The 24500-nt window shown below is 36.0% G+C and overlaps 2 protein-coding genes across 2 annotated transcripts in view; one reads left to right on the forward strand and one right to left on the reverse strand.

The window, feature by feature from the left end:
- The first annotated feature begins 751 nt into the window (after nt 1–751).
- LOC131876626 (uncharacterized) lies at nt 752–2305 on the forward strand. The gene is made up of 2 exons (XM_059222067.1): nt 752–1622; nt 1881–2305. The coding sequence occupies exons 1-2, from the start codon at nt 752–754 to the stop codon at nt 2303–2305; spliced, it is 1296 nt and encodes a 431-aa protein (XP_059078050.1).
- Nucleotides 2306–10929: 8624 nt separating this feature from the next.
- Nucleotides 10930–24500, reverse strand: part of LOC131065837 (uncharacterized) — a 31276-nt gene continuing 17705 nt past the window's right edge. The window contains exon 3 of the mRNA XM_058000473.2: nt 10930–11368. Coding sequence (XP_057856456.2) covers nt 11204–11368 — 165 coding nt within the window. The 3' untranslated portion in view covers nt 10930–11203. The remainder of the gene's footprint in view (nt 11369–24500) is intronic.

Consider the following 24500-nt stretch of genomic DNA (forward strand, 5'->3'; position numbering starts at 1 on the left):
GTCATTCTGCCGCCGCCCGAACACAATCCGCAGTCAAAATCGCAGCCACCCGAAGTTGTTTTACTGCCGAAGACAAATCGCGCGAACGCCTTCACACAAAAATCGAAAACCACAGAGCTGCGAGCATAATAAGGTTTTTAAATTTTCAATTTTGTTTCATTTTTTAAACGCCCATACTATGTATTCACAGTATTCTTCGATTTTGTCTCATTATTATTTTTTAAACGCCGATAATTTGTTTTATAAATTTATTATGTATTTTAATTTTTGTCTTTTGATTTCTAAGTATAAAAACTAAAAAGTTAAAAACTGTGAATGTACTTTTTATTTCACAGTATAAACTGTGAATGTATCGAACATTCACAGTTTATAAAACTGTGAAATACATGAAAATTGAAAAGTAAAACTAGAAAAATAATTCACTCACGGGCATTAAAATTAAAAAAAAAAATTAAAAATTAATATATTTCAAAATTTACTTGCAATTAATATTATTATATTTAATATTAATAGTATTACTTAGTAGTATAATTTTTTTACCAGAAATTACTGTTAAATTAGTAAAAAAAATCTAGTAAACTAAAAAATTATATAATAATTTCTGGTAAATTTAAAATTAGTATAAAATTATACTAATTTCTGATTTTTGGGTAGAATAACAAGGGTACCAGGTAAATCAGGTAGTCCATCAGCTATTTTTTTTGTTTTTAACATTTTTATTTTTATTTTTTATTTAGATTCATCATTCAAAATGTCAGGTGGAGGAAGACAAGGGTTGTACCCACTATGGAAGTATGTTGATCGTGTTCCGGGGCCGAAAGGATCAGGTGGAACAGCCACTATCAAATGCAAACTTTGTAATTTGGGATGGAAAGGTACCTACACGAGGGTGAAGGCTCATTTCCTCCACTTGCCATGTAATGGTGTTGAAGGTTGTCCAAATGAGTGTGAAAGATATGATGTTGTGAGAGAACAGGAAAGGGCTGATGGGAAAGTTGTTATGCGAAGCTCTCATGTTTCAACAACAGGGGCAGCTACTACAACTTACAGTCATGATATAGAGTCAGAGGTGGATGTGACTTCTAGAGGTTTAGCAACTGAACCGGCTCCCAAAAGACCACACATTGGCAACGCAAACCCCATTGGAAGATTGTTTGATGTGCAAGGACGAGAAGCAGTTGATGCAGCCATTGGACGATTCTTTTATGCAAATGGAATATCATTCAATGTGGCTCGCTCTCCATTCTATGAAGAGATGGTTCGTGCTATCAATAATGCACCAGCAGGCTATAAACCACCTGAGTATGAGAAGCTTCGCACTACTCTTGTTGATAAAGAAAAAAGTCGATTAGAGGAACAAACTGCACCATTGAAAAGAGTGTGGGCTCAAGAAGGATGTAGTATTGTGATGGATGGGTGGACAGATGCTAGGAATCGTCCACTACTTAATATCATGGTAACATGTAGCAAAGGGCCTTATTTTTTGAAGGCAATAGATTGTTCAGGGCAAGAAAAAAATGTAGAATTTCTTCATAGCCAGCTATGTGATAGCATTGAGGAGGTCGGGGCATCACATGTAGTCCAAGTTGTTACTGATGTTGCCCCTGTTTGTAAAGCAGCAGGCATGTTGGTGCAAAAGAGGTACAGGCAGATATTTTGGACACCATGTTGTGTGCATTCATTAAATAATGCTCTCAAGGATATTGGCAAGTTCCAATGGATTTCAGATCTCATAGAGAAGGGCAGAAAGATACAAATGTTCATATGTAACCATCACCACACACAAGCCATTTATCGTTAATTTGCCAAGGTGGAACTTCTCAAACCTGCTGACACACGTTTTGCTTCTTACTTCATTCTTCTTGACCGCCTTTGTGAAGTCAAAGGAGCTTTGTGTTCCACGGTTGTTACTGATGCATGGGCAGCTTGGAAACAATCTACATCAGATATTGCAGTTGAGGTGAGAGCTATGGTCCTTGATGAGCTTTTTTGGGTTGATGTTAAGTTTGTTGTGGACTTTATTAAGCCCATATGTGAGGTGATCAAATTTGCAGATTCAGATAAGGCATGTTTGGGAGAGGTTTATGAAGCAATAGATTCCATGTGTGAAAGAGTAAAGAAGATAACTGATGCAAAAGATATTTCTCTATATCCTTTGATAGAAGAAAAGTTACATGGAAGGTGGAACAAACTTAACACACCTCTTCATTGTGCTGCCTATGCCCTTAATCCTAAATGGTATGATATAGAAGTGACCAAAAAGAGAGCTCCACATCAGGATAGAGAGGTAATGAAGGGCTTTTGAGCTACGGTTAAAAAGATTTATGGCCGAGGTGAGGAAGCTTCAGTTATGAGGACTCAATGGAATAAGTTTTCACGTGGGCAAGGTGATTTTGCTTCTGTGGAAGCTATATATGATATGAAAGTAAAGAAAGACCCTATAGAGTGGTGGTGGAATCATGGAAGTGAAGCCCCTGAATTGCAATCATTTGCAATACGATTACTCTCACAAGTGGCTAGCTCTTCATCTTGTGAAAGAAATTGGAGCACTTATGGGTTCATTCATTCACTGAAGAGGAACCGATTAGGATCAAAGAAAGCAGAGAACCTGGTGTACATTCATAGCTCACTTCGTCTTCTCTCTCGTGTAGATCCTGGATACAATGAGGGTCCTTCGGCAAAATGGGATCAAATTTCACCTGATAGAGACGTTGCAGCCATTGTAGATGAAGTGGTTGAAGCAGATGGACTAGCTGATTTACCCCCTGTTATTCTACCATCAGAGGAACCCGAATTCGAGAGTGATGACTATTTGGAGAGCCTCATAGCTGATGACCTTGATATGGATGATCATGGCGAAGAAGAGTAGATTATAAATATAAAATTTCTGATTTTTGCTTTCAGTTTTTGGTTTGCGTATCAGCTTGTTGTTTATCAAGCTATCTTCAATATGTAATCAGTATCACTAATCAGTTTGAAACTACGACACAATGATTGTATGGCATTTTGATCCTAAACTTCATAGTTAATAGTTAATACTTAATGTTATTTCTTGTTTTGAAAGTCCAATGTCATCAGATTTTCAAATTTTCTATAAATTATTAAATTATATTAAAAAAAAAAATTTGGCGTCTCCAAGTACCCACGTCTCCTATTTTGAAAAAATTGCCGTACCAGTACCAGTACCAGTACCCGACGTCTCCAAGAACCCCCGTACCCATGCAACCTTGATGATATCAACAGGTAATGGCAAACTTGGAAAATGGGAAAAACTCTTGTTTGCAATCAAATTTGTAAAACCCGAAATCAAATGAATGGGAAAAATCTGAAAGAGGGGAAAATCATGCAAATTTACAAATTGCATTCAAAGAACTTATCCATTTGAGAAAATCACTTAGAAACCTGAATCCTTGCTAGGTCAAAGCCCCTAGACCAAAACAAGTGAGTTTGGGAAGAACTGAAATGCTCCATAAATAGACATGTTGAAAACCCTTGGCAGTCAAAAACGGATTTTGATTCAACCTCCTTCAAAAACAGCATCCAAAGAGGAAGAAAATTGGGTCAATATGCCCAGCAAACCACGCATGAAAGCAAGAAAACCAAAAACGCCTCCATTAATGTTGTAAATACGAATTGATAGGGTGCCAAAAACGTGGCAAAAAGGGCCACGACTTGCTGTTTCAAAATGCCTAAGAAAGGGCAAAAACGTGGCAAGAAAATCACCAAAAATGGAAGCAAAAGCTCCCACGCCTCTTCCCCTCAACACTTGGCACCACCAAATCCGGATTCAAAGCAAAAGAAATGGATTCAAATTCGAACTTCTTGAGAAAAACTCAAGTCAGGTTCTTGGAAAGAATGAACTAGTTTAAAATGCTTGCAAAAGACATGTAATCGGGTTTCGGGTTTTAAAAACCCTTTTACAAGTTTTAATTGTTTCACTTTTTTCATCTCCCAAGCAAATTCCGGTTTGCAAGAACAAAAGACAAGAAGACATGTCAAAATAACTTTTAATAGGGAAATAAAATCCCCTTCACAACTTGAACTGAATAGAGGAAATACTACAAAAATAAACTTACCATCGAACAGAGAAGTTCGCAGGCTTACCCAACTACTAAATTCTACCTATCTTCAAACATCCTTCACGTAATGTCTTTCCTTAACTTCTGCATTATAAACTGACAGATAACCTACCAGCCACATCAACAAGACACTCATGTTTTGCAGCAAAATGGAGCAAACAAAGCAAACATATTTTAAAAGTTCATAGGTACAGGATATTAAAAACAAAGATGGCATTGCATAGGTACTGGTCATATCATTATGTCTGACAAAATGGCGCTTTAATGGATCGTCTTAAATTTCCAAGAAATATGGCACTCTAAAGAAGTTCAAGGAATGAATCATCAAGACACCATAAACTGTAAAAGATTAACAGTCTCACCCCTGCTTAAAAGAAAGATGGTTTTATCTACCAAATTGGGTGTTAGCCCAAAAGTTTTCTTATGCTTCAGTCAATCAACCAATACCAACATGAATTGATGGTCTGTACTTGAAAAACTGTTCAAGCTTGGCTGTCTAGCTTTTGCATACACAACAAGAGGGTTTGCTCTACTGAATTTGGTTGTCCATCTAAAAGGTCTCTAGTGTTTGAGTCAAATAAGAATATGACAAATTAACAAGTACTTGTACTATTTTCCCCCCTCTAGATGTTATGTAGGCAAAAAAACTAAAAATCTTGAGGGATGCCTTTGCCAGTCACACACCACTTTTGTGACACCAGCTGTTAAAAAATGCCATTTGCATAATGGCACCTATAGATGAAAAGTAACAGTGTGGACAAACAGAATTCAAGGTTTAAAATGCAAATGTTGCCAAAAATGTTCAAATGATCATTAATTAAAATGCTGACATGTTTTACTCCTTTCAGCTGTATTTGTAGAGCTCTGTTTTTGCATTTGAAACTCATAGTGGTTTGGTTGTCAATATGATTGTCAACTAAATGTGTTGGGATGCAAATTTTCAGTGAAGAAAGGTGAATTGCCTTTGGATATTCTAGCTTTCAAGGAAAGAGAGCAACAGTGGAGCAAATGATGACACCACAATGCATTGTTCAAGACAAGTTTGCCACACAGCCTGTTTGTATCAAGTAAGTATCACCAGACTTACTTTCCATATTGAGTAAGTCAGAACTTTAGATCTGGTGTTAAGTCTATAGAGGTCCTCATTATTTATTCTCTAGGAGGTGGAGTCAAAGGAACGTTTTATTTTGGAAAACCTTGCGAACCAGCTGGTGGCTATTGGAAGGACTCACTCGAATAGTGCAGAATCCCATTTACTCCATCTATACCTCTCACCCACCCCTAATTAATCAGTAATCCATACTATTCTGAGGGTTATTTGGGCCGAATTTGCAGTGAAACCATCTGTGCTATTCCTCGTAACAAACTTGATTATTTGTTCAACACAATTACAAGCAGATTCATGGGTTTTCATATATTACCTTAGAAAATCACAGATACAATTCACAAGTAAAGATAACATCATATTTAATTTTTCGAAATTAAAAAGCTGGAAAACATGCCTTGTTCATGCGTGCCAATTGTTTAATCAGTCAAAGTGTACAGAGCTTTTCATATTGAAGAAATATTACCAAAAATTCAATCAAACGAATGCATTATTATCATACATTTTGTGAATTCTGTCTACAATTTTTCTCAATTTGATGGTTGCCCCAAGAAGAATGGTGGCATGATAGTTTAGGAAATTCATTGATGGAATGCGTACTTAATTTTTGTCTGAAAAAGCTTTCTTTCCTCGATGTTTTGCTATTTTTATATCATCTAAGTTTACAAGTACAATGTTTACAGGGCCTATCCTTCTGGATCTTTCAACTATATGGAACTATGTACACCCAACCAAGGCAGCTGCAGCCATCACGCAAGCAAATGTTTAATTACCCTCCATCAAAATGGTGGGCCCCAGGGGATGCATACAAATTGGATGTTCATCAATTGTACAATTTTTTGAATGGTATTTTTTCAAATTGTATAGAATGATGCAATCTCAGAGCAGGTTGCTATTGGTTTTATTGTTATTTCCATTCGGAATCACCATCAACTACAAGTTCTGTCTATTTTGATGCTACTTTTAAATTTTAGTTGTTATTACCATTTGAAACAAGTTTGTGTAAACTACATTATTATGTATTTGCAGGTATGATGCAACACAGAAGTTGGAGTCATCATGTCTTAATCTCTTTTGTTAGTACAAATTATACACATGTTGCACCTTGACATAAAGGTTAGACGATGTTCGGGGCCTCATCGATCAGGATGGTACCTTGACATAAAGGTTAGACGATGTTCGGGGCCTCATCGATCAGGATGGTCACCAGTATCTAATACCATGGGGCAGAAAAGAGAATCATCAACTTTCGATGCTAATATTGATTATCTTCAACTTGTGCAGACAGGTAAATAAATAGCTGTCACTATGAAGCTATAACATAAAGATCTAAACTCCACACTTTAGGTTGGACAACTTTTTGATTGGGATGTCAACGAAAGATTATGTTCTGTATTAATTCATACCAAATCAACTTATGGCAATTTTAGTGAGGAGGGAGTGTAGGTCAGCTTAAATTTGGCTTCACAGAGGCCAACAGAAAATCTGGTTATAATATATCCGAGAAAGACTTCTGATGTGGTTCAAACATGCCATTAAACTCAAAATTTTAAGGGACAAAACAATAAGAGCTTTCAGCATAAGAGTAAAACAAGTTTAACGGACAAAACATCAGACCCCAAGGACACAAATAATAGATTGCCTCCAATACACTAACCCAATATAATTGGAACGCATAAAATTCTAAACATGCCATTAAAATCAAACATTTAAGAGACAGAATAGCAATCATCCCACGTCACAAGCACACAAAACATTCAACGAGCTAATTAATTAAGTTTGACAAGCAGAACCAAAAATAAGTCACAAGCTGCTGTAATTTCACTGGCTAAAACAAAATGCATTGTTGACACCACGTAATTACAGAACTACAGTAAAATAGCTCTAATTTCACCTGCGGATAAACATTGTGTTACTCGTCCCACCTATTTTACAGCTAGCATGGAAGACTAAATTTGCCACTACCGTAATGTCACGCTAACCAATCAAAACTTAATAATTTCAAGCAGCTACTGGCATTGCTTCTAAAACCAAAACAATACCAACACAATATCTTATTTAAAACATGTCCAATTCCCAAAATCCAGTTTAATTTACACATTTCTGATATTGCATCCCCAAAGGTCAGAACCCATGACAATAGTTGCAATAACTTTCTAGACATCGTAATGTCCAAGAATACAATTAAATTTCAGGTGAATAATTACATTAAATTTCAAAATTAAAGATGCAGATGCTGCAAGAAGGATAGAGCGCACGGGGTACTTCTTTTTCTTAACTCACCTCAGATTATATATCCATTGAGGATTTCAAAATTCATTTTTGTATGCATTAGCTTCATGTCTGTTATAGGTTCTCTTCTTTTCTTGAATGAGGCTTAAACATAATATTTAGAGCCAGATTTTGGAAGTTCAGGTTTTGGAAAATTCTATTCTCAGAAAGCAGTGGTGGTCTTTTTTGCAAATAAGAATGTGCAGTAGAGTTATAGAAAGTCTACTCAGCAACATGTTCAAGGGGGAGACTTGCATGTTTAGAATTCATATATTACCTCTCTAATTCACATAATATTGGTGACCAAAATATTGTGGTATTCTAGGTTTCAATAGCACAACTTTGTTCAGTCTGTCCGTGGAGCTGTAGTGTTTGAAGGAGTGGTGAGTGTAGGACTGAAATTGTTGGAGGTGGTGTTGTTGGATGGCAGATTTTTATTATTGTCATACAGTATGTTAGCAGGTGTTGAAACCCTCTATATTGCAGTGTTAGTTGTGAAAGTAAGGGGAAATGTTCTGCACCTATTCCTGTACATTCAGTTAAGAGCAGGTTTCTTCGAAACTAAAACCCATCTGGTGGTAGCGGTGCAGCTACATCTCAATATCATGGGTATTACTCCCACCTAAAGAGATGCCCTAATATCTGGGATCGATTGAAACAACCAACGAGGCAGATCATGTATCATTCCTCCTTTGTTATCTTACCAGAAAGCAAACACTGCAGATGCTACTGCATTAGTTTTCATTTACAAAGTTCAGAGAGCAAAGGGCCAGATTAATTCTCAAATAAGGCATCCTCGACCCTCGATTACAGAGGGTTTCTATCGACATCTTTACCAGCCACACACACAAACCCTAAATACATTAAAGAAAACGTGAATTTAAAAAACACATGGGCAAACAGAGGAAGTGAAAGACTTCAGCCCGTATGATCTAACAATGATCTGCCTGGCCTAGCTTTCAACGAAAAACAAAACAAAAGAAACCATAATAAGTAAATACAGAATGCCAAAATAGAGGAAGCGAGCATACCTTACAATCTGCAGGAGTGTCTATGCTCACCTTTCTAGTACTAGGTAATGTCCCCATCCTAGTCAGGGACAGTGGTTTAAGGAGTTGGCCTATTTTTGGACCCTTGTAGGCTAACAGGGTATGGATAAGGGGGTCAGCGATGCAGTACCTTGAGGAGTGGTCTGTCTATTTGTTATACTTCAGTGTTGAGTTCAGTTTTGGTCTTCGTTTCATCAGTTTCTGACATTATATGAGGATTTCCTAATTTTTTGGGAAAAACTGCTAAAAATAGACATGGTCCTATTTTCATTGGCATGGCGAACCGTGGCCCCAGCTTCTGACAGATTCAGTTTCTGAGCAATAATGAGGGAGATGAATTTTTGAGTGATTCCCACAGGCAATTAATGTTTTAATGAAATATTAAAATAAAACCACAAAGTGCATCACTTAAATTTATTTAAGTGAAAATTTAATATCTCCTAAGTTGGGCGTTGCTTTTAGGGTTAAGTTGGGAAACCTAAAAGCAAGTTATGATTTTTAAAAACCTAATTGCCAAAAATTGTACTTTTTGGGTATTTAGGCAGCCAAGATGAAATTAAACCTCATTCATTGATATTGAGCATTTGACATTTTTTCTAAGCACTTGGCTATGGTGGCTAGGGTTTGGACCTGTTTTAGAGAGCGTGCATTCTTCAGAATTCAGTAGCTTTGAGATTGCGAAAGATCAATCGAATTGTTGCAGCTTGGTTGGCTTCATTCAGAAGTCAAATTGAATTAAATTGGGGCTGATTTGGCTTCTTACAAGGCAGATTTGTTGTAGGTCTCCTATTTACTGTTTTGCTGTTAATTTTTCTGTGGTTTGGAGGTTGCTTTTCCCAAACACACAGCTTGCTCATTTATTGGCACCATCTTCCACTATTTGGGTGCCTTAGTATTAAATAAGAGCAGATCTGAATTGTTTCAGAATAAAAAATCAGAACTTTGTAAGTTGCTGATTGAATTCTTTTAATTCAATAAATTGGCTAAGGACCTACGGGTATGCTTCTAAATTCTCCAGTTTATTGCTTCAGTTGATTAATTTCATGTATTCTTTCAAGATGTGTTGAGAATTAAAGAAACCCTTCTGCAACTTCTGTCTATTTCTGAAAAAGAATAATAAATTACAGCAGGTTGAAGGATTGAACCAGCAAGGGTTCATCATATACTACGCCCTTCTGAATTTGTGAGGAAATTGCTTTTCACTGGCCTTGGCCCGGGGTTCTCCTTTTATGTGGATGGCTTGTCCTCACGATGGTGCAAAACTTTCTTCTCCAAAAACAACACACCACCTGCAAGCATGACAAGATGCCCACGGTTGCAGTCAACTGCCTGTCTCTGCTACTACTGGCCAGAAAGAAGCAGCCAAGCAACCAAGGAGGCTGACAGATTTCCAGCAACGAAATGATCATTGCGAGTGAAAAAGCCCCCACAAGGAGTCTATCAGCTAAGTATGAAATTGCTTACCAAATCTTCCCTTGTCTGTGTTAAAGTTGCGATTGCAGGCAGTAACTGAAGAATTCCCACAATCACATAATTTCTTTCCTTTAAGATATTAACAGACGCTATGTTGGGTGCAAAGCGATATAACACCAATCAACATAAATGTCACCGTCAATTGCTGGAGTCATACAGTCTCATTGCTGGAAAATTAATGATAAAACACATAAAATGAAGTGACCGCGAAACAGTGATCGGGTTAAAAGCTCAAAAAAACACGTCATTGCCTGAAAACGAAGACTCATCGGAAAGACGCCGGAGGTCTGGTAATTGCTGGAAGACTGACACTTTGGCAGGCAAAAGCCCACACAGAAAGCCTATCAGCTAATTACTAGATTTTATTTTTTTTTGTATTTTCTGATACCTCAACAAAAGCACAATAATGACATCATATTTGATGATGTGGAGTTGAAATCTTATATTTGAACAGTGAACTTATCAAATAAATTATATTTAAAAATTAGTCATTTAAAATTGCCATACAGAAATTTGCGAGGTGCAAAATTAAAGTGCACAACTACTAAATACTCTCCCTTAATTCAAAAACATGAAATAAATATTATTATAATACCCAGAGTAATGAAAACCAAAATATCATTTCACCATAATAAATAGCACGATTAGAAAGCACACATCAAAGCCTTAACTTAACCAGAAGCAATCCTACTAATGCATTGAACTTTACACATTTGTTCTATAAACAACCTAACAAGTTCTTGTTAATTTGTAACAAATGGAGGTTGTGACATTGAACTTTATTATTACTGTTTTTATATTGAATGTTCTGAACTATACATACTTTCGCACTAACAAATTAGGGTGTAAACTTCAATCTGACTGTACCAGTCACTTCTCAGAAAGACAAAACTTATACAGAAACATGGATAAACTTTATGCAAAACTTTGAAAGATAAAATTACAAACCACCTACACAAAAATCTCAGCAATAACATTAACATGCCAACTATGGAAATAGCAGCTCCTGTTTTGTGCATCTAGAAATTATTCGTGACGTATAATGATATATATTTTGAGTTTACATCCCATCAATAACAAAATGTAAAAGAGAAAATGAGCTTAAAAGGTGCGCTATTTTACAAATTAAAAAAAAAAAGTTTTCAAAGTTGACACTGTTAAAGCTCATTTTACATAAAGTTCTCTGCAAAAATATTATCGCAATATTGGTTTCATCATTTCAAAAATTAGAACCTTGGGATCTCGTCGTCTTTTGAAGTATCATAGCGACGAGATAGTTTTTCATTGGTCCCATCTGCATATAAGCTCTCAATCATCTCATACTTCCTGTAATTAGTGCGAAGTGTCTCCTCATGTTGCTCTGACAGCTTTTCTTCTTCTTCTCTTTGGTGCTGTGCATTGAATCAAAATTTATTAAACAATGCTTTCAAAAGTTCATTGCAAAAAAAGTAAAATATATTATCATAAGTATTGAATGCTAGTAGATTAGTGCCTATAAGGATCAGGTATGTATAGAACAAATGCACAAATTTGCTTTAAAAAGTATGCATCGACAGTAGGTTCAAGTTAATTAAATCCATACACTTCAGAAAGGGTAATCAAAAAGAAATAAAACACTGAAAATATTACAACTATATGTCAAGGCACAAATGTATACACAAAGTAACGAGGTAACCTTGGAAACTCTTCAGAATGGATCCTTAAATACTTCCTATTAAATTACTACCAAGGCATTGGCTATCAAAGTTAAGGCTGTTACGCAAGGCATTGTGAGAGATGCACAAATGGATTCATAAGAGGCAGCTTTATTATTGACAATCTACTATTGGCTTGGAAAACAATTTAATGGACCCAAAAAACTGGCTAGAATGCATTGCTGGTTAAGTTAGTATTTTGATAAATTCTATAACAGAATTTGTTGGAGTTTCATTCTGAAAATGCTAAATGTTGTTCAAAGATGCTGCCATGGGATATTTTCTTCAAAAACCCAATAAATTGAATTTTAAAAAAACACATCTACTCTTCAAAATGAGATGGTTATTAACTCTCAAATTGCTGATGACAATATTGCTGTTTCTGCAAAATTTTGAACAATGTAATGTTCCCAATTTGAGCAGAATATATTTGTAAGCTTTTAACTCAGTTTCCGAGTTTTCCCATAAGCTTCTTCATGAGTTGGGGAGAACTCCAAACTTCCAAGAGTGCTCTGGATTGTTTAGCAACAACTTTCAGTTATGACAATGAACTCAGTTGGCAGTGTGGAGCATTGTGACACTTTCAGAAGAGCTTTCTGACGTTTAGGGTGTTCTCCAAATTTTTTCAGAAGGCCATCTATTTTTATTAAATCATCCAATTGGTGCCAATCATCATATTACATCTCAAGTATCATTTTAATGTGATTAGAGTTTGATTTCGATGTTGTTTTGGTGGATTTAAATAAAATTAATTAAATGGTCACTTAAGTTTCTAATGTTATATTCTATAAATGGTTGGTTGCTTAAATGAATTATTCTAATAAAGGTAACTGTTACATATTTTTCACCTCCATGGCCAAAAATAGTTCTACCTAGAGTCTCAAGTTTGTTGCTTCTAAAGTTTTGAGCGAGTTGGAATTTATCTATTCATCACATCAAGTTAAAAAAGTCTCTCCAAAATAAAGTCTTCATGTCACATGAAGAATTGAGGGTCTAACATTGTATTTTTCACACGTAGCATGCCATGAAGCAAATCTTCACGTCGCATGAGTTAACCTAGGGTTTTGTTGGCAAGACTTGTGTTATTATACAAAGAAGCCCTATTTTTTAGAAATTTACTTTCTTTTGTAGAATTGTCATGCCAGCCAATCTCTCTAACAAAGACTTGAAGATCCATTCCATGCTATCTCTACACTCTCATTTTTGGTCTATCTGAAAGAGGGGTCAATACCATGTATTCTTCAGTATTCAACAAGTTAAAAAAGCTGTTTTAGGGATTTTGGAATGTGAAAGATGCTTCTATAGTAAAGGAAAGATTGTGGAAAGTCTTGTGCAAGACATGAAGATCATTATAGTCATCACATGCAGAGATCATGCATGCACAACCCGCCAAACAGGTCTGCATTATTCTTACAGCCCTTCTATTGTCTTCCATGAAGAAACAAAGTTATTTGCACGAGTTTGAAGAGTTTTTCTTAAACAAAATCATGGTATGAACAGATACAATAGAAATACAAAACCTTTAAGCCATGACATCCATAATAGAAAAGGAGTTTTGTTATTGTTATATCTTTGTAGGACTTTTCACTTGAAACCCTTTAGGGTTTAGTCTTTTTGAAGATATGGAGTAAAGACTCATATGACAGTCGTGTTAAAAGGTGTAGGCCATTCATGTCTAAAAGAGTCTCAAGTACATGGCAATATTCAGATTCTACATAGCAAAATGACAGTCTCTGTCATAAGGGTAATAGAGACATACTAAGAGGTATACATTTCAGTCAAATGGCGTGCCAAGGAAAGAGTAATGCAAGAAATTCTATGCACTCAGATGGTAGTCTACATTTAAAGGCTACCCTTTATAAGGTATCCATTAGCCTTACGTCGAGATAAAAATGCAGTCACAAGGCAATAAAGAAAGAGTCCTAAATCAAGAGAAGCCAGTACTATGAAGGCATGGATGGCAGCAATAACATCATGATCATGACAACCAATAAGGTAGCATGGGAGATAATAAAAACTGTCATTCTGAAGACAACCATAAAGAGAACATATGAATGTAAAAGAGGTCTGAAACCTGAGGGTTTCAATGACAGTCCATAAGCTTTGAAGAGCTGTCCCTTCTTATAAGGTCAATAAGGTGTGATAAATATGATAAGAGGACTGTTATTAAGTGGGAACAGCTTGCAATATAGAGAATAAGTGTTCTCCCAAATGACAGGGATAGATGAATGGAGAAGTGAGAGTGTAGCTGATAAATCCCAAGGTACAGCAAAAGAAGAAGTAGAACAAAGGCCTTCAGATGTTGACAGCCTACAAGCCCTTTTTTCCAAGAAAACATGCAAGACATGAATGTGTACTTGATGCAAATTTAAAAAAAGAAGATGAAAGGTATAAAAGCAGCTCTCAAACTTCTACAAGGCTAATCACAGTGAAGAGACTGGTTTCTTGACGGGTATGGAGTGTTAACAAAAGAGCATAGGGGGTTCTATTCATAAAAGAAGGCAGACCTGTTGATTCTCATTGCAAACCTTGTAAAACAGTAATAAATAGCATATGTGGTGTGGCATTTTCTTTTGAGAGCAGAGATCACAGATCTTTGTTCATGACATTAGATGAAAGACAGTGTGATTCAGAGATAGACCTACATAATCATAGGACAATGCTATGAGTTGACATAATGGCCATAACTAGTTTTCAAGTATTAAATCACAAATGAAAATTCATGAAGTAAGACAGCCATATATGAAGAGGGAATAGTGAGAAATGTCGTGCCTCTTTCATATCCATGACAGTAAGAATGTGAAGAGAACACACAATCAGATTGTGATGACAGTCCAATGATGGCAAGTCCATCTAAGGACAGTCCCCTTAAGGCAGTGAGGGCATTGAAATGACAGTTACAATGAGAGCAGTCATTAATGATTAGAAAGTTTCTGAGAGTGTGATATGAAACAGAAATATCTTCTTAAAAAGGGTGACAGTTTCAGAAAAGCAGAGGCATGACAGTCCTGATCTCAAGGACAGTGACAGTGAGCTCCCTAAAGAGTGCTTGTGATAGTTGCAGCACAGAGAGATCACAGTCAAAAGCCAAACTTCGTGATGAAACAGTAAAAGAGCAGGGTCTGCTACAGGTTGCAGAATAGATTCAAGGTTGGTGACAATTCTTAGAACTGGGGAAATCAACCGAGAAGAATACAGTAGCAAGATATCAGAACAATGAGCAGCCACCTTCGAAAGACATGTATGCAAAACAGTCCTAACAGATTAACACAGGAGGACAGTTAGCTCATGTTATGACAATGGTAGCCTTTTCAGTCCTGGCCTCTCATATTATTGATAATGAAGATTATGCATGGAATGGGTTTGAACAAAAGACAGTCTTCTGAAGATCAAGGGTTTGAGCCTTATACAAATCAGAACAATGTGCAGTCCTATTAAGAAATGACAGAGGTACAATGCGAAAAGAGTAGCAGTCACATGCCTCGTTTGAACAATCTTTGAGAAAGACAAATGCATTAACTAGAGATTTACAGAGGTACAAGAGCAAAGATACATGGATGAAGTTGAATTTTTCAAGAATTTTAAATTGCCAAATGTTTTATTACTGCGTAGCTCTTGAAGAATCACCTAAGGTTATGCAATCAATGCAAATCACCATGCAGTTTGACAAGAATCAGTTTGAGGCTTGAAAGGATTAGTTTTGGAGGTGAATGCAGTAGTTTAGGCTCAATTTAAGACCCCAAATGGATGTGACACCAATCAACACAAGTTTTAGGCCCACCAACAGTCAGTTTGGGGCAGTTCAAAGACTTTTTTTACATGATTTTCAGCTTTGCACGACCAAAGGAGATAGGACCATGCAAATTGGAGGAGAAACCAAAGTCGAAGATCATCAGTCCAGGAGGAGTTCCAACCCTCATGCACATCAAGAGTGGAGTTGAACACCAGATCCATCTTTCAGTCAAGAAAAGAGACTTCATTCCTATAAAGCATTCTTCTGTACACTTCTTTTCTAGTTCTTTCTCTTTGCTTGCAATACACAGCAAAGCATTCAGCATTGTAACTCAGATTTTCAAATTTATTTTCAGTTTCAGAAGTATTTCCAGATTGTATGCAAACTCCTTTCATTCAATAAAGAAGCAGCAATTCGTCCTCAATTGTTCTTGTATTCATGGTGTCAATGAATGATCTGATGAGATTATTGTGATTTGTTTTAAAATCCTTTAATTTTGTCTCATTAAAGCAAAGAACATTCATGTTAGTGCAGGTTATAGGCTGTGTTTGATGGTTTTAATGTGTTGAAGCTGTGAAAACGTTGTTTTCCTTCATGCAAATGTTGAAACTAAAACCTTCTTATGAATCAACTATGTATTTCATGATCTGATTTGAATTGTGAACAAACAAACTTCTTAATTGAAACTGATTGTGAGTTTAGGACAGCAAGTAGATCTCATAAATTTGGTGCATCACCTCCTAGTAGCAATAGATTTTCAATTCAAGTCATCTCTTTATCCCTTTTCCAATCAAGTTCAATAGTTTCTAAGAGGTCTTTTAAGGGAACCAGCCCAAAATCCAGAGGTTCCTGCCTGTTATAGGTCACCCACAGCCTGAGGATTTCCCCATGTTGCACAAGATTGCTGGGCTTTAGAGCTTAGCATTTGGACACAATCCTTCATGACAACAGTAACAAAGAATTGCAAAAGTGGACACCTAGGAGAGATAAGGGGACCTTTGCACATGAAATGAAATACAATATTTCAAAAAGGTCATTTAAGTAATAAGTGTATAATTATAATTTTAAATTAGTTATTTTCAGGGGAGAAAACTTTCTAGGAGTTGGTGTGATTCTATCTAGTGATCACCATTGCTGCAAATTGAAGTTCCAATTTTAAGTGTTGCAAAGATGGATGTTGTTGATGTGTTTTTAACAACGTTGTATGGACAGGAATACGGTCATTTTCGAAGACCCCTAATATGATTAGGGCTGGATATGTTCATAAAAAACACATATACATATTTAACACAATTTTCTAAGTTATTAGAGATTATTTTCATTACTTAAAAAGCGATATCGACACATAATTGTTACATAACTAATTATAAATTGATTTAACAATTTACAATATACAAACCAGGAACTATAATCAAATTAACAATAATATTATTTAAATCTAAATTAAATTAAAACAAAGTAAAATTTAAATGGAAATAAAAAAAGAAAAATACCAGTGAAACCCAAGGATGTGTTTCCGACATAATTCTAGCCGTTTCGGAAACGGAAACAGGTCCGGGGATGGGGGGACGGCAGGGGAGGTTTACTTGCTGTTTCCAAAACCAATATAATTTGCAAATATGTTTCTTATTGGGGGGAACAGCAGAGAAAACTGGGGGGAATGGCTGGGGTCTCAAACGTCCCCCAACTGTCCGAGGTACAGCCATCCATCCCCACCAATTTGCACTTATTTAAAAAAAAAAAAAACTCACCCACCTTTGAGAAAAAAGGACTTATTGTATTGTTTAGTGGCCCCCACACCTCGCAGCAGAATAAAATAAAGGATTCCAAAAAGCAGTTTACAAGCTTCCACACATAGTTCACACCATTCAGAACACCATTTCAGGGTTTGAGCACTGAGTGGCCTCCTGTGTCACTATCCGTAGCCAATAAAGCAGTTTGGAAAGCGTTTGGGATCGCTGAAGGGGTTATAACTTATACTTCAATGGCCCTGACATAGGAGGCAGTGCTGCATGTTTAACCATAATTCAGATCTAACATGGGTTCATTTTAGGTGTATACTGAATGTCATAACAGTTTACAGAGTGTGATCATTGATCGCTGTCCTAGCAGCATCCTGGTGCATATTTTGAAAGTGCAGATTGAGATTGTGTAATAAGGACTGCAGATTTATATTAGTGCAGATTGTGTAATAGGGATTGCAGAATTATGTTAGTGCAGATTGTGTAGGGATGCTCATCATCTAAAATGTTATTCCAGTTTGCTGTCCAATATTGAATATTCTTATTAATATTCAAGGCACTTAAATCTGAACATTGTATAAGCTTTCATATTGCCTAACTTCCACTATCAAAAGTGATATTTATATCAGCAACAATATTTCTGGTTATGAACAATTTATATACAGTTGGTGATCTATGCACACTGATTTTAGATTTATCAATGTTATCATATGAATATATTTGAAATTTCAAATTCCCCTATATATTTTAAATTTTCCCTATTTTTTTATAGCTGTCCCCTCCGTTGCAAAAATAGCAAAAAAAAAAAAAAAAATTTGTCCCAGATACCCATTTCTCCATCCCCCGTCTCCCCATCCCAGAAACTCAGGATAACATAGAAAAATACCTAAATATTTTAAAATTTAGATATAAAGAACTAAACACACAATAATAATCTAACCTTTGAAATATATATAGTTGCATTGGAAGAAGACCCAAAAGAATAGGTAGCTGAAATAGAAAAATAAAATTGCAAGTTTTTTTAAACTGAGTTTAGAAAGATTCACATCAGACTTTTTAAAAATCCAATCTCACAATATCTAACATGGCTGGAAAATTAGTGTTTTTTGGGCACGCGTGAGTATAGTATCCGACATGTATCCAAGCCATATACATATCAGGTATGGCAGTATGCACACCTAGGGAGAGGTGTGGGCATATCTGATTACTTGGTTTTAAGTTGTAGATTTTGACGAAGTGTGTGTTTGAGGCCACTAGGAAAAGGGTTTGTTGGTCATACCATCATCCCGGGTAAGCCATATACCTCATGGAAGCCGTACCTCTTTCTGCTGAAAGTTTAAGTTTCGTCAATGATGTTCAGACACCATATTTTATTGCTTCATCAGGGCATACAAATTTATGAGGCCAAATTGCCACTATGTGGGAATTGTACCATGCATTTATGAGACTTTGTGGGTGGTGTGGACCTGCAATTTTATGACTTGTTTCATGTTGAAAGAGACACCAAGCTTGTTTAGGGCATTCAAAGTAATTTTGAGCTGAATTTGTGGAGTTATCATGATTATAGGAGGCCATACATGAAATAAACATTTTAAATATAAGTGGTATTTATATTTGGTTATTTCCTTTCCTATACTTTAAGTTGTATTTCGTGTATATTATCAAGATGTTTAGGATCGGTTTAGACCATTGTTCCATGAAGTTTCCTGACTGGGGGACATGGGGAAAGTTTCGAGGATGAGACCAAGGGCCTTAATTTGGGGACGGTGAGGGAGCAGTGGTGGGCGGATCGGTGCTGATATAAAAATACTAGTAAACCACGGGGACGCGTTTCCCCCCCAAACCCCCACATATCCGAGATGAGGGGACAAGGACAAGGCATCCCCCATCATCCCACCACCGTCACTGTGAGGTCCGGAGACGCCAAGGACATCTAGACGTCTCGGGGACTCCTAAGCGTCTCCTAGCCATCTCAGGGATGCCTAGGAGTCTCCCATAGCCCCAACTTAAAAATTTGAACCCTAAGCAAAAATGGTGGAAAATTTGTGAAAATGGCATCCTTGTCTTCACGCCAATCTCAATCTCTTCATCACATATATACATGATGATGAAATATAACATTTAAGTATAAGGAAGTTTCTTATACTTAAATTTATATTTCATGTATATATTGGCAAGATGTTTGATAGTGGTTTCAGATCTCTAGAAGTTATAATGCAGATTCTAGGTTTTGGAAGATTTAAAAAATTTCAGACTTAGTCAAATTTCAGTAATCAGCAACCTCCCATTAGTATTATTTCGCTCTCTCTATCTCACTCTCTTTGTCTCCCTTCAACTATAGGCCTATCTCTCTACCTATTGCTCTTCCTCTAACCCCTCTCTCTACCTTTCTCTATCTCACTCTCTTCTCTTTCCCCCAAGATCAAGACCTATCTCTAAATATCTCTCTCTCATACCCAGACCCCTACCAAGGGTGCTACCCTCAACCTCATTTAGGTGTTGCCCCCAAACCCCCATCAAACTATAATTCTAAGCAAGTAATAACTAATAAGCCAATGATGAGTCATGATCATAAATCATATTTTCAATATGATAGAAATCTCCAATTTGACAATTTCTTTTGTCAATTTATTTAGTAATCAAGAAATTTAGTATTTAGCATTTGCAATTTTGCTATTTTACTGATTTGCCATAGTTTCATTTGAAATATAATTCTCAATCATCTTTCAAAACTAGTTTTTCAAGTACTATATGAATATCAGCACCACACCCCCCCCCCACCACCCCCAAACTTAGAACCTTTGTCCCCCTGTCCCCGAAACATGTCCCCAACGGCCATGGAACACTGAAAAATATAGATGAATTAAATCTTCAAGGACAAATCTGTAATATAACATCTTTGTACCCCATGAAAGGCCAATTAGTTTTCACGAAGTTAAAAGGTTGCAATCAGTAATAATGGCATGTGCCATATTGCAAGCAACCCGACGGCATCCTCAACAGAGGTAGCTGAAGTGGTGGTGATGTGGACATATGTTTCCCCCAAGTCCCCAAGTCTTGAAAACATCCCTCTACAGGAGAAGCAAGTTTTTTTGGGGGGGGAGGGAGGCACATCTCAATGGAACAATGCTATAAATACATTTTCAAGTAGAATGCAAATGTATATTGAGGCTAGTTCCTATATATCTTTTCTTTCTTGCTATTGTGCTCACATCAGCAGGGCATTGATGTGGAAGGATTATCATTAACAAAAGTCATGGCAATGAGAAGGAAAAGTCAGAATTGCAAGTTGGGAGTGAGTCTAGGAACTATAGACAAGTAAATTTATTTGTGATGATTTGCATTCTATATCCTTCAATAATGTTAAAAGGGATGTCACATCCCATTTAATTAGCCTAGTTTAATTATTGAATGACTAGGTATTTATTGTTTGATAGAAAGCAATTAGACAAGATGATTTGACTATGTTAAGTTTCTTTTGAAGAGTAACTGTGAAAATGATGATTTATAACATTATTTTGACAAGAACTAATGACAACCCCTCATATTAAAGAGAGAGCATCATCGAGGAGAAGGTCTGAGCCAATAGAGGCAACTTGTCATGATGGAATCACACACATATTTAGAGTCATGTAGCCAAGTAAAATAGTATTAACATGCATGTGTGTTCCTTAGTTGTATACTACCTAAGGATGAAACCTAGAGAGCTCGTGTCAATATTAGTACAAGAGTGTGATACTAAGATATTTTGTCAAAATAAACCTAAACCCAAATAAGAATTGGCATGAGAATGCAATTTCACCATTTCAATCATATATAAATATCAAAAAAAATAATAATAATAATGTTAAAATTAAAAAAGACATTTTAAATTATTTTATTTTATTATTTAAAAGGATAAAATAAAAAATAAAATTATAAAATATTAATATTATTTTTTAATACCAAATAGAATACATTTCAGTAAAAGGCATGTAATGCCTTTATTTTATTTAAAAAATAGAACAATGATTAAATTTGTTTTAACAGAAATAAAATCATAAAGGAATACTCAAATAATTTCCCCATTCGCATGCCTTGTTACATCCCTCGTGCCCTAATATTTTGAAATTGTTTAAAACTTTAGATGCATTGGTACATGATATTCTATATTGTTGAATGGTGATTCATAATGCATATATGAATGATTTTGTCTAAAATCGTTATGTTTAAATGAGCTATTTTATCATGTTTAAACATGTTAGAGCTAATAATGAGATTCCAGACTAACTACATTGGTTTGACCTAGTGGATCCAAGAAATTCATGATCCTCCGAGAAGGGAGGGAAAGTATCATTGAGAATGGGAGTTAAATAGATGAAGGATCTAATGCTATCTAAAACCCTAAGGCTGTAAGTTAAAGTCTTGTTATGTTGAGTTAGGGTTTAGGGTGTTGTATCGTAAACTAAGAACCTATTCTAGTTAACCCTAGACAGTCAGTCTAGTTGTTAGAATTTTTATAAAATTCTGTTTTGGACTCTAGCATCTTTTTAAATAAAACATTAAAATTGAAATTATTAAGAAGTAATTACGAATCCTTATTTAATTCTTTATGCTGACAAAAACAATACATAAATAATTATGTATAAATAGAATAGGAGAATCTATATGTTTGTGCTACATGACAATTAGCACAAATATATATCTATATACATATATATAAGAATATATGATTTCCATGCTCTGCATATCAGAGTTCCCGAACTCACCGCAAGTCAGGCAAGTTTGTTGCATTGGCGAATCGAGCCAAGCTCGGCGAGTTTTGACAACTCGTGACTCAAACTCGGCGAGTTTTGCTCATAACTCGCCCTGACTCGGGTGAGTCAGGCAAGTTATGGTTAAACTCGCCAAGTCCGAGCTCCAAGACTCGTGTCGCGGCATGTCGCGGCATGTCAAACATGGCAGATAGAGAGGCTACGGCTGTGGCTATGGCAGAGGAGGAGGATAGAGCACGATCCGACACAAGCACAACTGATGTTGATCATTGTGGCACCTCACAAGCAAAGACTATGGCTACTCAGTCATCCAGGACCTACCTTAGATGCCTTTGTAGGAGGCAGACAGACTACTCTGGGGCTGAGGCCGAGGATGAGCTAGAGCTAGAGCTTCTATTTGATGATGTTATAGTGTCTTTAAGCTTTATTCAATAATGGGTGCATGAAACAAGGTTTAAATCGTTAAAAATCTCTAAATTTCAAGGGTTTTTTTATTTTGCCGAGTCATTGCCGAGTCACGAGTCAAGTCGGCCTTGCCGAGTCTGAGTCTAGGAACTTTGCTGCATATACATAGTCGATTATGTATTAATTTGATTATATTCCACGTATTGTATGGACCATACTTGAAGTATAAAAGATGTGAATCATTTTAAGTACTGCAAACCTTGTAACAATGTGAAGGAGTAATTATTTTAATAAAGTGTCAACTGTATGAGGTGTGCTATCGGTCGTTAAGTCAATATGATGTATTTAACAGCACACAAATAAACATAGTGAATGCCACCGTCTCCCTGTTATGGAGGAATCAGTTTAAACTCATTTTAAGGATAAAGAATCCGATGAGACGAATTGAAATTCGAAAGAAATGAAATGAAACCGGCTTGAAATGCATTGAAATGGGAAATTCGAAATACGTATTTATATACGGAAAAGTATAAGCCTGGAAAACTCACGGTTCTAATTATACGATTTTGGGAGCTCTTAATTCTTCTCACCAAAGAAAAGAAAGCTTAAGTAGTTAATCGCAGAAGGAAGCAAAGACTGGCAAGGGAGGCTTAGCTTCATAATTGAACAAGAGAGTTCATATCAACCAAGCTTGGAAGGTAGGTTTCTTGCCAAGTTACATACCATTATCTGTGCTTTGCTTATGAAATTAAAAAAGAGTTTAAACTATGATGAGCAATAATTAGAAGAAAGGCTTTCATTTACATATTCGATAATACTTTTAAGCTCATATCAATGCTTATTGCTTATCGCATGGAGATGAATATCTGAATATAAACATAGCTGAGATGTAGCTAAATTGTTTAGTAAAGAAAATCATACCTTATTTGAAACTTTGATAAGTTTACCAGAAATAAAAATAGAAGTAAATTGACATGAGCAATTGTTATCATTACCGAATTATGGTATCAAACACATTATTGAACTTAGAATGTCCTAAAGAAAGGAAACTTGGAATGCAAACATCTTTTGCTGAGATGAAAAGTTGTGGCTCATTTGGAAGCCAAAGCAGTTATAGTAAAGTTAAACCTGGAAAAGCGTAGCCATGGTTAGAAACAAGATTTAAATTTTATACACACCGAACTGGTTCTTAAAACAGGACAATGGACTTAACTAATTAAAAATCAGAATTCAATTCTGAAATTCTATGAAAGATTTAGCGTAGAGTTTCTGTGAATATGACTGCTGCAAATAAGTAAACATTCTGACCTGTTGAAAATCTTGGAACAATATACAGTTGGAAAGATAATTTCAGCATAGTTTTAGACTGAATTCACATAACTGCGAGCATGAGGGAGAAGGTTTGCTAGCTCGTGAGAGCAAGTATGAAACCCAACAAATAATACCAAGTAATTAAATAAATGAAAAGTATTTCAATGAGAATGATAGATAGCAATGTTCTTATAACAACAAAGTCTGCTTTTTAAGGTCAAAAGCATAAATTTAGAGCATAATAAGCCTCAAATTAAGTCATTATGCACTTAGCATAAGAGACAATCTTGATGGGTTGAAAGACTATCACCAATTTTGATCTAGCCGAGTAGGGTGGTGACCAGTGTCTACACACTTAAATCGCGTTGCCAACATGTAAAACCTTTGACCAAGGTGACACTATGATAAGTATGCATCAATCAATACATACAGTCCAAATATACAACCCAGTCAGAGGTCATACTAGTTAGGAGCTGCCTATGGTGTGTGATCGACTAGGGTTATGTAGGGTCAAAACATTGATCTCAAATAGGATTAGATCTATCATCTATTTATACCTAGCGAAGGGTCCGGCCCTTCCAGTTGGGAAAGACATAGGGGACTGTTAAGTCTGTGGTTGGGCAAAAAATTGCCCTGATGACACTTCCCCTCTTTCAGAATGTGGTGATATTTAAAGATTCAAAATGAAATCCAAGAAATCAGTAAACGCTAAACTACTCTTGTGCTACTTCATAATGTTGTTGTTGATAGTTTAATTCTTATTTTGTATTAAGAAGATGTAATCATTCACGGTTATTTGTAGATATTACTTTCTTAGAAAAGTTAATTTTCATTTCCTTTTGTTTTAAAAAAAAGTTGTAGCTATTTTTCTTCATTTTATTAAA

Source organism: Cryptomeria japonica, chromosome 6 (genome assembly GCF_030272615.1).
Source record: "Cryptomeria japonica chromosome 6, Sugi_1.0, whole genome shotgun sequence".
Taxonomy (NCBI): Eukaryota; Viridiplantae; Streptophyta; class Pinopsida; order Cupressales; family Cupressaceae; genus Cryptomeria; species Cryptomeria japonica.